We start from the raw sequence: 16287 nt of genomic DNA on the forward strand, positions 1-16287 counted from the left end.
ACAAAGCCTTTTGCTAGCACGGTGAGTTCTCAGGGGTTTCTGAACCCCGTGCAGTTGGAAGAGGGTTCTTTCCAACTGGGATTTGAGGCTTGAAGTTGATCCTGAGGCCAAGGCTCCGCCAGGAGTTGAAACGTACACCACGGTCGGGCAGTAGCCGTGGAAAACAAGCACTGTCCTCTCCGCCTCCCCCAAACCCAGGTTCCTGCCACATCACTGTTCCCAGACATCAGGCAGGGCCAAGGTACAGCGGGCACTGGACTCAGTCCCCCGGCCCCCAGTGGGGAGACAGGTGGGAAAACGGGAGCCCCAGTGAGCCAGCCACAGGGTGTGGCCCCTCTGAGGGTGTGGGTGTCTGCTTTCTGTCTAAGGGCACACAGAGCTGACTAGCCAGATGGGGCCCAGGGCGCCAAGGCCTCCTGGTGTGGTCAGCCCACTTTACAGAGCGTGACCCAGAGGCCTAGCACCTGCTCGCTTGGCCTGTGGTTGCGAAGCCACGGCTGTTCCGCCACGTCCCTGTCGTGTCCGTGAGGCAGAGTTCTCTAGGGAGGTCTGACCTGAAGGGAGCAAGGCCTGGCTGGGCTCTGTCTGCAGGGTGCTCGGGGCTGCGGTAGCACATGACGTAAACCGGGGCCTCTAGACAACAGACAGTCTCTCACAGTCCGGGAGGCCAGACATCTGAGATCAGGGCCATGCTCCCTCTGAAACCGGCAGTGGAGGGGGTTCCTTGTCCCTTCCCGCTTCCGGTGGTTCCTCGGCTTGTGACATCATCACTCATTCTGCCTTCCGCCTCACGTGGCCTCATCCTGTGTCCCTCCTTTTCTGTGTCTTTTAGTGACACTTTCGTGGAATTTCAGGCCCACCCTGATCCATGATCCCATCTGGAAATTCTTAACTTCATTGTATTGGCAAAGAGCCTTTTCCAGATCAGTAACATTCTGAGGTTCTCAGTAGACATGAATTTGGGGGGACCCTGTTCGGCACACTCCACAATGGAAGTGACTGTCACGTGGAACCCCAGAGGGTAAACATGGGACCAAAGGCCGAAGGTGCCAGTGGCGGATGTTCCCCCAGTTAGGGGGGTGGCTTTCTCACAGACCGTGTCCTGAGTCCCCGTCCTGGGAGGGTGCCCATTGCCCGGCTGAGCCCTCACCCTCCTCAGACTCACAGGAGGGGAAGCAGTGTGGGCGGGCCGAGTCAGCCCTGCGGCTCCGGACATCCACCCCCAGACGGGGATATTGACAGGCTGTGTGTGGGTCTCCCGGGCCTGGGCTCAGGCAGAGCCTGCAGAGCGTTTGACCAGGCCTTCCCCAGTGCACCGAGGCCAGGTGAGGCCTTCCCCAGTGCACCGAGGCCAGGTGAGGCCTTCCCCAGTGCACCGAGGCCAGGTGAGGCCTTCCCCAGTGCACCGAGGCCAGGTGAGGCCTTCCCCAGTGCACCGAGGCCAGGTGAGGCCTTCCCCAGTGCACTGAGGCCAGGTGAGGCCTTCCCCAGTGCACCGAGGCCAGGTGAGCGTTTGACCAGGCCTTCCCCAGTGCACCGAGGCCAGGTGAGGCCTTGGGGGTGCCGGGACTGGGGGGCCCTTTGTCCTCTGATTCAGGGACCGGGTGGTGGGGAAAGGACCGATCCTGGTTCTGTCCCTGCATGCACACAGCTGCGGGCACCCTCCCACACTTAATGTACTGAGGAAGCGTCTCTGAGGGTGGGAGGTTCCCCCCCTCATTCCTGGGTTGATGATGGTTCCCATGGGTGTGTCTGCATGACACAGTAATTTGGGCTGGTTTTCCCTGAAATCAGCTCCCCAGGGCCTTTTGAATGCTCCCACCCCCAGTTACTCTGATTCTCCAGGGGATCCTGGCAGGCGGGAGGCAGGCATTGTCTGGTTCCCAAGGCATTCTGTGACATTGCAGCTTGCCAGAGGGCCGCATGTCTGGCTGTGTTAGCTTCGCATCCCTGGCGGCCCCCCGGGAGGTACTGTTCGTGGTTGCATTTTAGGGCCGGGAAGGCAGACTGAAGGTGCGGGCTCCTGGGGTGGGAAGCAGAGTTTTGAGGTGGCTTTGAAGTTTCAGAAGAGAGGTGGTGGCAAAGGGGACTCTGTAGTGTGACAGGAGCCATCAGCGTCATACTGTGGGGTCCTGGGGTCCCCAGACCCCTGCCTTCCCGGTGACTGGCAGGGGGAGGGCATGAGGCTTGAGTTTGCGTTGGGGAACTGCAGTCATTCAGCACCCTGTGCATTGCAAGATGTCAAGTGCCACCCCTCACTTTCTACTAGAGGACCCCCACTCCAGGGTGATGATCCCTAGTGTCTCCAGACGACACTGCATGTGTCCTGGTTGCTGGGGTGGGCAGGCGGTTGGAAGCCGCTGTGCAGAGTTCAGAGGACCCTCCGGGGACAGGCCCTGCTTCCTGTCTCACCTCCTTGGGGGCCGCTGGGCACAGAGCCACTGCTAATGCACATCACTGGGTGAGGTGTGGCTCCTTCCCTTGCTTCTCGCTCCCCTAGAGACAGGCAGGCGGTCCTCCGGCCCAGAGGCAAGAGCAGACAGAGCCCTGAGCTGCCCTGAGCTGTCACCCCTGAGATTCTTCAGGCTGTGCCAGCCCCATGTGGGCCGGGCCGAGTGCCATGCTTAGCCGGCGGACATGGCGCCCATTGAGGGGGCAGCTCGCTCAGCCAGCATCTGGTCAGGTGCCCAGTGGAGCTGTGGGTCTCTGATTTGGGCCAGAGTCCGGCACAGACAGGCCGAGCAAACCCAGGAGCTCAGCCACAGTGCACATGTGAGCTAGCTGCTCTCAGACAGTTCACTCTCGGGTCGCTCCCTCTGTGCCTGGCCCTCAGTGGGGCCACTGTGCCTGTGTGAGGAGGGAAGCAGTGAGGTGACAGGCAGGGGGGCAGCGCAGGGGGACTTGCAGCAGGTGGACTGGGGTCCAACACGGCGGAGTCCTTGACTGACCTTTAGCAGCCCTCCACCGCACCTCGCCTCAGCCCACCCCCTGCCTGGGGAGCCGGGGGCGGGCTGCCAGCTGGTCAAGGTTTGGGGGACCAGAGGCACTGGATGTCTGCTTTCCTCCAAGGGCCTTGGGGAGCGAGGCCCTGGGCAACCGAGGGAGGTCCCTGCAGGTTGCCCAGCCACACCTGTCCCAGGAATAGAAGCATCACGGGCTGGTTGTGGTCTGGCTGAGGCCCAGGTACAGCCCAGTGAGACGCTTCGTCTGCGCTGGTCAGAGCAGCTAGTCGTATTTATCTACCTGGGGTTTCAGAGGCTGCAGAATCGAGCTGTAAATCCGAGGAAATACCACCATTCCACAGCAGGAATTCTTGTCCCCAGCGTGACTGCCTCAGGGAGAGAATGGCATTTACCGTCAGAAGGCCCAGTTGGTGATCCCTTGGTGAAAACATTGACTCCATCCCGGCCTTGGGGCTGAAAACATTCCGTCCTTACCTGAAAGTCCTAGGCTGCATTTCAAGCCTGGAATTTTACCCTCAGCAACTGTGACAGCCACCCCCCGTGTGGCCGTGTCTCCAACACACGCGTGCGCACACACAGACACGCACACACAGTGTTATTAATTCAAGATCGTGCTTGAGGTGAAAGCCAGTTTTCACAACTGCACCAAAATACGTATTCCAGCCTATGGGAAAAGAAATCCAATCTGAAATAATAAATAGGAGGTATAAAATATATCCTAATAGGAAAATGGGGCCGATTAATGAGAAAATGATCAATTCAAGACAGGCCAGCATACTTGTAAGGAACCTTTGTCATGAAAGACCTTCGGTGTTCCAGAGGTAGTTCTAAGAGCCGGACCCAGCAGCACCCTGCGGGGGAGTTGGGGTGGGATATGTCATCTTTGGGAGACCTAGGCTAGCAGGAGCAGTCCTGGGCAGCTCCTCCAGACTCTAGGAGCTCCTGTAGCACTCTGGGGTGGCATGGCCTCTGGCTCATGCATGCAGTGCCCAGAGGGGACACCCATCAGCTGGCCCGGCATTTACAGGATGGGCCTCATGGTCGCAGACCAACTGCATGCCAGCAGGTTCCCACATCCCTGAGCAGGTGGCATGACCCCCAGTTTCTCTGATTGTAGGACAGGTGCTCCTCTTTTCTCCCCACAGAAGTATGTGGGCAAGGGCCTAGGACAGGCAGGGCTCTGCAGATGCAAAGGAATGCACATTCCAGAACATTCCATTGGAGAGCAGCTGGGAGGGAGCACACAGGAGCTCTCCCGAGGGGCTCTTAAAGGGTATACTTTCCTGAGCTGGCTACAAGCACTGCCCCTACCCACACAGCCTGCTGACCACCGTGTGACCAGGCAGTCCTGGCCCCGGCCTGCTGACCACCCTGGGGCCAGGCAGTCCTGGGACCCGGCCTGCTGACCACCCTGGGGCCAGGCAGTCCTGGGACCCGGCCTGCTGACCACCCTGTGACCAGGCGGTCCTGGGCCTGCTGACCACCCTGTGACCAGGCGGTCCTGGGACCCGGCCTCCGAGACCGATCATGTGCAGGCGGTTCAAGGAGTTAAGTGCCAACTACCCTGGAGCCTGTTCTGGTCACAGGACCGTGGCCTTGTAGGCGGGGTGAGGGGAGCTTGTGGATCTATATTCATCCCCACCTCAGGCGGGAGATCAAAGGCCTGAGCACACCTGCAGGGTTGGGACAAATAAGCTCCGGGACAGAATTCGGCGTCCAGGATAAGATGGACCGGTAGACAGGGACCCCGCCGCTGCAGGGTTTGCCGTGGGACCCCCGCCGCTGCAGTGTTTGCCGTGGGACCCCCGCCGCTGCAGTGTTTGCCGTGGGACCCCCGCCGCTGCAGTGTTTGCCGTGAGACCCCCGCCGCTGCTGTGAAGTGCAGGCGTCCACGGTCTAAGTCACCGTCGGGTCTTTCTGTGCTCACAGCGGCCTCGAGGAGGCGGCATTCAAGAGTTCCATCACCCACGTGAGAAGCCTGGATCGGGTTTAGCAGCTCTTGCTTCTCTGGGCACTAAGGGTCAGAGTAAAGCTCAGACCCAGGTCCCCCTGATCTGAGGCTCATGTCATGGCATCTGCGGGGACCACGCTCTGAGGTGACCAGGGCTGATCAGCCCGTCCCTCCTGACATGTCCCTGCATCTGCCCGGGCTGCTGGCACTCAGGACGGCCGAGGATCCACAGAGCTGCCATCCCCCTCCCGGGTGGACGGGGCGGGGGGGCCTTGAAGGCAACGTTCCTCCAGGTCACGGCAAGATCGTGTTCACCTTGCCTGTGCTCCCGGCCCCGGGGTGAGTCAGGAGCGTGTGTGTCGGTGGTTCAGCAGGTGCATTTAATTTGTCACAGTGGGAAGCTTTTACCCCAGTATTTTTGTTTGTTACTATATATTTTGCTCCAGGAACATTCTGGAACTTGCGGCATGATCTCTGTCGTGGCACACTCTAACGCAACACGCCTTTCTGTCTGTTTGGCCTTTGCCAGGTGATGTATCCAATCTGGATCCCCAGTTCTCATTTGAAGGCACCAAGCTGGACGTGGGGAACATCGTGTTGGCGTTATACAGCGGCCTCTTTGCCTATGGGGGATGGTACGTTCCAGGATGTCTGGGTCTCTGGGCCTTGGGAAACCGGAGCAGGCCCTGAGGTGTCCAGAGATCCGCATCTCTCGGCCACCCACGGCACTTGTAGAGAGCGGCAGGAGACCCTCAGAGCTGTGCGAGCCCCCTCCACGTATCCCAGACCAGCACAGAGAGGACACCGCCGCGGCCCACGGTGCTGTTCTCCAGTGTCTTGACCGGAGAAGGCGGCCCTGTAGATACACCTTTGCTGAGGGGAGCGAAGCATTTGAGCTCCAACGGCTGGGCCTGGTGGCCTGGGTCTCTTCCTCGCCACGAGGGGAAATGCCTACCTACAGCCCCTCCCCCGCCCCTTCCCAGCCCGCTGGGTCCCCAGCTGTGGCCCCGCGCTCAGGCTGCTGTACACTGGGCCACAGGAACAGCTGCCACGTGGCGGGCGGGCGGGTGGACGGTGAAGGTGCCAGAAGGCAGGTCAGAGACAGGACGTGGCCCGTGGAGGGGGGCAGACCTGCTGGGGCGACGATGGTCCCAAGGAAGCAGGATTGTGCCCTCGGCCCCAGCTGGTCACCCAGAGGGACCCCAGGTGAGGGCTCAGCTCCCACTGACCCGGAGCAGCCAGCAGGGGCTCCCCAGGGAATCTGTCCCTTCCCCCCCTCGTGACCGGGAGGAATGTAGAATTAAACTCTGCTCTTTAAATTCTAGGAATTATTTGAACTTTGTCACAGAGGAGATGATCAACCCCTACAGGTACGTGTGTGAACAGAGACACTTCTTTTTGTTATTTGAATGTAAGAGAAGGAAGAAGCCGATGTGGCCTAATTCGTCCGTGGACCCAAGCCGAGCTCAGATGAAAGCGGCGCAGGGCCTTTCGGGAGGGGCCGTGGGGGTAGGGTCCTGCTGGGGTGAAGGGGCACTGGCTTTTCCCTCAAACCGGCCACACACGGCTGTGCGACCTTGAACAAGAGTCCCCCTGAGAATAAGCAGGAACGCCCGCTGGGCCGACGGGGAGCTGAGACCAGCGGGGTCGAGTCGCCAGCTGCCCTGTCCCAGGCGCTGGCTTCCGGCTGGTGACCGGTGCTGGTGACAGTGTCTCTGCTCACCACCTGCCCCGGCAGTGAGGCTCGACCCCGGGCCCCTGTGTGTCAGAGGGCTATCAGGACTGGTTCCGGCCGGAATCGCACTTTGATGATGTGCCCTTTTGTTCCTTCCAGAAACCTGCCCCTGGCCATCATCATCTCCCTCCCCATCGTCACCCTGGTGTACGTGCTGACAAACCTGGCCTACTTTACCACGCTGTCCACTGAGCAAATGCTGACATCAGAGGCCGTGGCCGTGGTAAGATGCCACCTGCCAGTGTTTGCCCGGGTTGCTGAGAGACCACGGCCAGCCCTGCCACCTCTGAGCCTGCGATGTGGCCGGACCAGGCCCCTCATGTGCAAACCTGCTTCTGCGCGGAGGGTTGAGCTGTGCCCTGGCGGCCTGTGGGAATCCAAGGGCTTTGGAAGTGCTGATGCCCCAGCCATGCCTGGGCCAGTTTTAAGTCAGTATGTCTGCGGTGGGGGAGTCCATTGTGGTGATTTGGAAGGTCCACCCCGTGAGTGAGGTTGGCAACCCAGAGCACAGGGATGAAAGGCTGGGTGGCCTTCCCCCACCCACTGCCCACATACACCCCGAGCCACTGGACCTGGGGTTCAGAAGAGGGAGAGCAGCGTCCCCAGGCCCCCCGGTGGCAGCAGCTGAGCACTGTGTTGACCTCCCAAACCAAACTGGAGCCCTGAGTAGAACCAGGGGCTTTGAATGCCCTGCGGGGATCCCGTAGGCTCACTTCCCACAGTGTCCTCACCAGCAACGTCGGCAGGTGACGGTCAGTGCCCACCCACTCCCTTCTGCATGCTACTCACTGAGCCTGCTCTGGGCGGGCGATGGAGCCCACCCAGAGACAGCACGGTGTTCCCTTGTGGGGCAGCCATGTGGATGGGGAGAGAGACCGGACACCTGGTCAGCCTGGTGTGCCGCAGGGTGAGGGGTGCCCGCGGGAAGTGCCAGTGTGGGGATGAGTGGGCACCAGTGCTGTTCTGAAGGAGACTGTCCCTGGGATAGCCCTCCACGGTCCAGACATCCGGGAGGCACTCGTGACGAGTGTGTGGGCGGGCGTGCAGACAGGGGGGCCGGGCTGGGCCGGGAGGACGGCCCGCTGTCCAGGGGGGGAGTCAGGGCCTGGTGCTGTGCACCGCGGGGCTCGGGCTCACTCATGCTTGGCATCTTCCTAGGACTTCGGGAACTACCACCTGGGCGTCATGTCCTGGATCATCCCCGTCTTCGTGGGCCTGTCCTGCTTCGGCTCCGTCAACGGGTCCCTCTTCACGTCCTCTAGGTGAGCCCGCCCAGGACCACCCTCCCACCCTCAGGCTCTGTGGAGCCGGGGCAGGCCCAGTGCTGCTGCTCAACGTGAGCTTTAACAGTTGTGGTTTGTGCCTGGCCCGTTTCGCTCAGCGGTTGGAGCGTCGGCCTGTGGTCCAGAGAGTCCCGGGTTTGGTTCTTTTAAAAAATTTAAAGTTGTGGTTTGCTATATTGAGGAATATGTAGCTGTCAAAGTGTTCAAGTAATACAGAAATAAAGGAACCACGGCCTCTCCTCTCCCCGGAAATGACACAGCCTCTGTGTTCCTCTAGACTCTCTCATGGGTTCGTCGTGCACCCTGCCCGGGGAGGGGGCGGGACCGGAGGTGAGCAAGATGCTGAGTTTTCCCCGCTGCCAGCTGAGTCCGCCAGGGCCATGGAGAAGCCCCTGTCGGGGAGCCCAGCCCCAAGGCACGGGCACTGTTTACTCCCCACCCTGCCTGGGTTGCTGGAGGATAAGGCTGACCATCTGTTTTCCTTTCCACAGGCTGTTCTTTGTGGGGTCCAGGGAGGGCCACCTGCCCTCTGTCCTCTCCATGATCCACCCGCAGCTCCTGACGCCCATGCCTTCCCTCCTGTTCACGGTAAGCTGGCAGTGCCATCCGATGCCCTCCTTCCCCGGGAGAACTGTGAGCAGGCTAGAGGGCAAGGCTGGGGATGTCCCACGGGGCTCGGGGCGGGAAGTGAGGCTGCAGGGTCCATCTGCATGGTGCCCTCCCAGCGTCACCTGGTGTCACCTGGACAGCAGACCAAGGCGGAGGCCAGGATGCAGACAAGTTAGCAGTATTTCCTGGTATTGTTCCTTCGCTGCGTGCCCCACTAGACAACAAAGGGAGCTGGGTTTGTTTTTTTTTAAAGTTTTTAATTCCAATAATAATACACGGTAGTTATTAAAAAAACTTCAAACAGTCCAGCATCTGTGAAGCAGAAGCTCCGTTCCCCGAGGGGGCCACGGTTCATGGGCAGCTTGGTGTGCTCCGTGCCTCTCCGGAGCCCGGGGGTGTTAGCAGATGTGCAATGCATGCAGTGTAGCATTTTCGGGGAGAGCACTGTGCGTTTTTCTCCAGCTTGTCATGTCTTTCCATGCCGGCACACCGATGTTAGAGTTCTCTATTGCTGTGTGGCAAATCACCCAAAACTTAGTGGCTTAAACGGAAAGCGTTCGTTATCTCTTGGTTTCTGTGAGTCAGGAACTCGGAGCAGCTTAGTGGGTGGCCCTGGTCCAGGTCCTTCGGGAGGTGGTAACCAGGTGGTGGTCGGGGCTGCCGTCCCATCTGAGCGCTTGGCCGAGGCTGGAGGAGCCGCTTCCTGGATGCCGCATGTGGCTGTGGGCAGGAGGCCTTAGTTCCGTAGGACGTGGGCTTGTCCACAGGGCTGCGTGAACCACGACAAGGCAGCTGGCCGACCCAAGGTGAAGCAGCTGAGAGACACAGCAAGGAGAGAGCCACCGTGTTTCTGTGACCTAGCCTCGGGAGTCACACTTGTCATCTCCGTCTTGTTTGTCAGGAGGGAGTCAGTAGGGATAGCTCCACTCCAGGAGAGAGGGCTAAGCTCCGCCTCTCGAAGGGAGAAGTACCAGGTGATCCTGGGACATGCAGAGCCCGAGCTCAGCTTTGAGACAGCTACGTGGATCCGGTGGCCTGAGGTCTGTGGCTGACGTAAATGAGCCCCGTGATGGGCACGGAGCTTGGTTCCCAGCCACTGTTCTTACAATGATGCCGCAGTGGGTGTCGGGTGTAGGCTTTTGTTCCCTACCCGCTCCCGGTGTGGCCTTTGCTTTCTGAGAACTTATGTGTTACTCTCACTAGGTCTTCCTTTAAGGCAAGTGCTGTCCTCCCCCACCGCAGACATAGCCCAGCGCCGGGGTGGCCTCCGTCGCCCCGGCTGTCCTGTTCCCGGCTCCGGCCCAGGCCCTTCAGGGGCTCACACCGCCCTGTCTCTCTGCAGTGCATCATGACCCTGCTTTACGCCTTCTCCAGCGACATCTTCTCCGTCATCAACTTCTTCAGCTTCTTCAACTGGCTGTGTGTGGCCCTGGCCATCATCGGGATGCTGTGGCTCCGCTACAAGAAGCCGGAGCTGGAGCGGCCCATTAAGGTAAGGGCCCAGCCCCTGGACAGCCCAGGCGGGCGCACACGGGGCTGGCTGGGGGCTGGCTGGGGGCTTGGAGAAACAGGGTCCACGTGTCCCTGGGGGCCCTGTGTTGGGGGCCAGCTCTACACAGCTTCTTGGTTCTGCCCCTCCGGCATGTGCCTGGCAGGCCACCGTCCCTTGTTGAGTTGCCAGCCCCTCTGAACCAGGATGCCTCCTGCAGAGGGTTCTGGTGCGAACCTACCAAGATAAATATGTCACTGCTTCCCAACTCAACCAACATGGGGGTGATGAATCAGCTGATGACTGTTTATTGGGAACCTTTTGAGTACCTGCCGAGAGGGTGATTCCAAGTTCTGGGGTTCATCAAAGAACAAAATAGACCCGCCCAATCCCTGCCCTCCTAGAGCTGATAGTTGAACAAGAGGGAGAAGCAGTAAAGAAGAAACCTACAGTGCCCGGGGGGAGGGGTAAGCACTGAAGGGGCAGCTGACCAAGGTGGCTGGGTGGTCCTGAGAAGATGGCACATGGGCAGAGATGTGGGGCCATGTGTGTTCAGGGGGTGCTAGCAGCTGGGGTGTGGGGGAGACCGTGTGCGGCGGGTAGGAGGTGACGGAGCCCATAGGGCGTGGACACGCCCGGGGCTGGCCCTGCCTCATTGAAGAGGAGTCCCAGCATCAGGCAGCCTGGGCACGAGCCTGGCTGAAGGTGGACACACCTCCCTCCTGACCCCAGCCCGGGACCAGCTACCCAGAGAAACCTCGTTTCTCCAGAAAGGGGGGCTGGTGCAGCCCATGCTCCTGCTGGAAAAGTCGAGTGAGCACGTCGTCTGGGACTCATGTCGGGAGTTAGAGGGAGGAACTCACAGTGGCCTCTGACTAGTGGCTCTTGTCCCTTGTCCAGCCTCTAGTGGCATTTGACCATCACACTTGGCACCTGTCCACAGCCACGTCCTTGTCTCCCCCACCCAGTCCCACAGGGGCAGCAGGGCCCAGTTCCCTTAGGTGCCAGGGCAGACTTCGTGCCCTGGACCACCTTCTCCCTGCTGGTGGTGGACTCTGTGCCCATGTTATCCTGGGCACGTGGGGGGCCTTGTTGCACTGTCAGCCTGGGCTGGGGGGGGCAGGCAGTGAGAGCTGACGGGATGGGACTCACACTTGCCCTGCCTCTAGGGCCTCCTGCCCGTGTGTGGACAGGCCCACCCAGCTGCAGAAGCAGGACATGGTCCTTGGAGCCAGGCTGGGCTGGGGGCACCTCTGGCTGGTCTGCTTTGAGCTCTGTGGCTGGGTCCGTCTGCCCATGGTGTGCAGACTGCAGTCAGCCGACCCACAAAGGCTCTCCGGGAAGGCGATGCCCCTCACTTATTAGTGGGTGGCAGTGGTCTTCCCAGAGGTGCCCCCACCTTGGGTGACTGTGGGCAGATGCTGGGCCAGGGTTTCTGCCCTGTGATGTGGGAACCAGCAAGGTCAGCCTCCCCTGACCTTGGGAGGCCTCAAGGGACCAACCGGGTTGTTTGCGTTTACTGTCGGCACCGTCTGTGCTGTGGGTAGTGGCTGCCTGGCGCCCGGTGCTGAGTCAACGGAGAACAGGGGAAGGTTTCAGTTCTCCAGAGACCCCAGCTTCTCGGGAGGCTGACTCCGAGAAAACCGGCATAGGTCAGGCTTGGTAAATGCTGGAAGAGGGACACAGGCACAAGTGACAGCTGGGAGGTCAGAGCAGTTCTCGGACCGGACAGGAGGCCTGGGTTGGGAGCTGGAGGCACGGGGTGTGCTCTGGGGGGTCCGATGGGAGAAGCTAAGTGGGCCTCAGCGGGGAGACAACCCCACCAAGGTCAGGAGAGCGGTGGGGACACAGCAGTTGCAGCGGGGCGGACGGGACCTGGGAGGCTAGGACACGAGGGGTGTAGGGAGGGAGCACAGACGCCGACTGCCCATCGCCCGCCCTCTGCCCCCAGGTGAACCTGGCACTGCCCGTGTTCTTCATCCTGGCCTGCCTGTTCCTCATCGCCGTCTCCTTTTGGATGACCCCCGTGGAGTGTGGCATTGGCTTTGGCATAATCCTCAGCGGCCTGCCGGTCTACTTCCTCGGGGTCTGGTGGAAAAACAAGCCCAAGTGGCTCCTCCAGGGCATCTGTGAGTATCTCCCCAGCGCAGCCCAGCAGCCGGGGCCTCTCTCCACCTCGAAGCAGCCTGTCTGCTATTATCTAATCCCATAGCCAGGGGACGGCGCGGGGGGCAGGGGGTGTTCACAGTGCTGACCAAGGGTTTAGCCACTTGGCGTGTCTGGCGCCGATGTCTGGCCCAGTATTTCAGGGATAAGACGCTCAGCTTGGCACCAGCTAATCTCAGAACAAGGGATTCCAGAAAACCAGGCTGCTTTTGCCAAGTAACAAAACCCCACTGCCTGTCGCCAGCTTAAACAGAGGCTGACCTAGAAAGGCAGAGAAGGAGAAAACAGGATCTCTGCACTGTGGTCACAGGACCAACCGACTAGCCAGGTTCAGGAGCCTGGACTGAGGCCTCTGTTAAGAGGCCCGGCTCCTGGAAAACTCACGGCTGTTTGCAAGTCTGCATCCCAATCACCATGTCCTGGATGGCTTGTAAAAGCCCCAGGACGGCCATCTCCAAATTCTGGTTGGTCCCTGCCCGGTGACTGACACTGTCAGTCATTTCAGCAGACCTCAGCCTCCAGCCCTGACTAGACTCCCTATTAATAATCTTGCAGAATACACCCAGGCCCTCAAGCAGCGCCCTCTGTCCTGAAATCAACCCCCACAGGTGTTCACCTGGCCCCCTTGCAGGCCTGTAGCTGTCATCTGGCAGTGGTGGGCAACCTCGCTGCTCGTCCTGGGTGTCTGCCAAGTGTGGACAGACAGGAAGGACCCCCTCAAACAGTCCGTCAGCATCGGCACTTATTATCCCATTATTGCTCCATGACCCCAGGTTTCTGAGACAGGGTGAAGGGCAGGACCAGTGTTCAGCCTGTTGCCAAGTTCCTTGGCCACACCCCCCAGGTGTCTTACAAAGTCCTGGAAGAGACGCAGCGTCTCTCTGCAGCTAACCTGGAGTGGAGGCTGGTGCCCACCAGGAGGGAGGCTCCCGGGCCCAGGCTACACATGGTCAGGTCGGGAGGTTTCACGTAAAGTTCTGGGTTTCTGGCTTCTCTTGCAACCGTGGAAGTCACGGTGTCCTGAGGCCGGGTGAGCTGCAGGTCACGGCGCTCTGGTGCCCCCTGGCCCCCAGGCATGCGATCGCGGGACCCCGGAGTAACGCTGCTGTCCCCTCCCCTGCAGTTTCCACGACGGTCCTTTGCCAGAAGCTCATGCAAGTGGTCCCCCAGGAGACGTAAGGGAGAAGAGCCGGGAGCTGGCAGACGGAAAGCGCTCAACGATCATTGTAAACCAACTCGCCCGCCTGTGAAGCCACCCGTTCTGTCATCCAGGCAGCTCAGCTGAGCGCCCGTCCATCCCTCTGCCAGGTCGGGTGCCGGGGCCACTGTGAAAACTGGTACGAATTGAGTCCCAGAAGACGACCTTTCATCAATACCTCCTCAAGAGTGAGGCACGAATGTCGAACTGAGAAGAGGCTGGGCCCTCTGACCGACCTGGACGTGTTGCCACGTTGGGCCCTTGTCCCTTCTAACCTTTGTTTATTTGTATTATTTTTTTAACTTAAATTTTGGGTCAAGTTGACACCACCAAGATGATTATTTTTTAAAGAACTCTGGGAGGGCAGGCAGGGAGAATCTTGTCCCTTAACACTGCCAGCAGCATGATGTGCCTCAGGGACCAGGTCCTGTCATTAGGTGAGACCCCCAGCGCCACCTGCAGGCAGCCTCGGGGGAGGGATTCTGAGAGCCAGACACTCCAGTTGCCAATGAGCCGCGGAGACACGGCCTCGGAGTATGGAGAGCGGGCTCGCACCGACAGACATGTGCTTGGCTTCCTTATTTTTTTTCTTTTTGTTAATAGATGTAGCGACATTGGGAAAACTAACCCTGGGCTTACGTCTCTACCTTAAAGACCTGAGGTAGATCCGTCCCTCCCTGACCCCTAGAAAGAAGAGAAAGTCTCAGTGAAACGGCCATCTCTGGAGAGGTTTGCAGGAGAAGAAGAGTTGAGCTTATTCTGACGACAGCCCCAGCTCCACAGAAAGTGGTTCCCGTGCCAGGTGTTTGTGGCTGGTGGAGCTCCTGGTGGAGGTCATGGGCACCTGGATGATCCCGGAGCTCCCTCCAGGACGTGCAGGGCGGGGCCAGACCCTGGTCACTCAGGATGCCACGGGGCTCCTGACTGTGCGTCTCGCCCTGTGTGACAGCCTGAGCAAAGGCACAAAGACGGGAGGGTTTGGCATCTCCCGTGGGCAGGCAGTGGGCAGCACACCAGGCCTGGCCTGCAGGTAATGCAGCCTCCCGACCTGTTCTGTGTTCAGTTTGGGAGCCAACTCTGTTTCTCTCAGACAAAGCCCCAGGCTTGAGACCTAGAAACAGATGCGACACGAAGGCAGACACAGACCCCTGACGGGCTTCTCATCCAGGTCCCCCAAGGCAGCCCCTCCCAGGGTCCACAGAATTGGCTGGATGGCTGGGTGGCAACCCCAACAGGCTGTCCGGGGCTGGCTCCTAGCTCCTGGCCGGGACGCCATTGTCCCCGCCCGCCAGCGACATGGCCTGTCCCAGACTCCGTTCCAATCAGCAGAAGGCAGAGCCAAGCCTACCTCACTGCTCCAACTCTGCACCTGCTCCGGAGGCCACCCTGCCTCTCCAGACCGGCTGTGCTAGCAGGCTTTGTCCCTGTGGCTCCTGTGGTGTCCCCCCGAGGGGGCCGCTGAGGCCGGGCCAGCGGGTCTGGGCGCTGGCTGGCTTCCCCGAGTCGTCACTTCCTCCAGGCTCCTGTCGTAGGTGCTGGCGGCTCTGCCTTGGCCTCTGACCACCTACGTTCCCCCAGTGGGAGGTTGAACTGAGCTCTCGGGCACCAGGCCTCATTGCTCGGCCACACGAGCTTCGAGTGGCCGTTCGGCCTGCTGCCACCGCCTCGGCTCCGGGGGCACTTGGGCCTTGTGGGATATGGGGAGCCAGGCCCTGTCCCAACCATAGTGGCCTCCCCAGAGGCCTTCCTCGGCAGCCTGCAGACAGGCGTGGGAACCCCCGGTGAGTGTCATGGGGGACTGAGGCAGTGTTACCCCTGCAGGGGATCACTGGGGCCCCAGGGTTCCCTTTCCACATTGAGGTGGGGGCTGGAGTGGGCCCTGAGAGGTCAAAGGTAGCCCTGAAGTGTGGTTCTCCGTAGCATCTGGGCGGGGACCTCTGCCGAAGGCGGGTAGGGCGCCCAGTCTGTGTTTCTTAGGGCTGTACCTCCTGACTCAACCCAGCCCGGGCACCCACCTCAGACACAGGGACTGTCCAGGGCCGCATCCCAAGGTGCTCGCCAGCAGACACCCCAGGGCCCTGCCGTGTCGGCATCAGGAGGGGCAAGACTTCTCTATCTGACCATTCTACTGACAAGTGTCCTGAGCGTTCACATTTGTGGGGGTTAATTTTTCTTTTTTTTTTTTAACCAAACCTTGATGTAACCAGCAAGCATTTGTCCAGATGTTCGGCTGTTCTGTTTTGTCCTGAGGTCCCACTAACGTCGAGGATGCTGTTCGCGCCGTGTTTATTTATTTGCAGGGTCAGTTCGTCCTGGCTTCTCCGGCATGTCTTTGCTGTCTCATGTCCCCATCAGTGCTGTCCACGTGCATTGTCATCGCCGGGCCGAAGACCACGGTGTGGCTTCCACATCTCTTTCTCTTCTCGTGTGAATGGCTAACCTGTAACACTTGGCTGGTTAGGGGTGGGGAGTTCTGTTTTCTTTATGTGTGGGGTTTTTTTGTTTTGTTTAGTTTTTTAAAGAAAAATGATCAGAATTACAAATACTGCTGGTGGCCTTCATGTTCTTCAGCGCCAAATTCTGGGAGTGGGAATGTTCCTGGGGGTGACTCCCCTGGAGAGGGTTGGTCATGTGCCTCTTGGCCCACCTCGCTCACTCACGGACACAACCTCTTGGAGGCCGAAAAGGATGCTCCGGCCCCTGATAACACACTCGGTGATGAAGGCTGGGAGGGAGGCAAGGGGCTGAGTGGGAGTTCAGTCTACCTCTTCGAAGGGGCATTGACAGAGAGACCAGAGGATAGTGGAGAGAGTGTCCCAGGCCCTGAGTGGGAAGTGCTTGGCCACAGGCCATCAGATGACTGGTTGCTGCCAAGACCAGTACCAGGAGGTCA

The 16287-nt window shown here is 59.9% G+C and overlaps 1 protein-coding gene across 4 annotated transcripts in view; it reads left to right on the plus strand.

Moving 5' to 3' along the window:
* Positions 1–15937, plus strand: part of SLC7A5 (solute carrier family 7 member 5) — a 36282-nt gene extending 20345 nt beyond the window's left edge. The window contains exons 3-10 of one of the 4 annotated variants that reach the window (XM_036273851.1): positions 5444–5549; positions 6240–6284; positions 6749–6872; positions 7808–7911; positions 8424–8520; positions 9884–10033; positions 11982–12159; positions 13320–15937. In XM_036273851.1, the coding sequence (XP_036129744.1) occupies positions 5444–5549; positions 6240–6284; positions 6749–6872; positions 7808–7911; positions 8424–8520; positions 9884–10033; positions 11982–12159; positions 13320–13375 (860 nt within the window). In that variant the 3' untranslated portion in view covers positions 13376–15937. Of the gene's footprint in view, positions 1–5443; positions 5550–6239; positions 6285–6748; positions 6873–7807; positions 7912–8423; positions 8521–9883; positions 10034–11981; positions 13244–13319 lie in introns of those variants that run through there. The other 3 variants (XM_036273852.1, XM_036273850.1, XM_036273853.1) reach the window with 3 other exon arrangements.
* Positions 15938–16287: the final 350 nt, after the last annotated feature.

Source organism: Molossus molossus, unplaced genomic scaffold (assembly GCF_014108415.1).
Source record: "Molossus molossus isolate mMolMol1 unplaced genomic scaffold, mMolMol1.p scaffold_m16_p_21, whole genome shotgun sequence".
In the NCBI taxonomy this organism is placed as follows: Eukaryota; Metazoa; Chordata; class Mammalia; order Chiroptera; family Molossidae; genus Molossus; species Molossus molossus.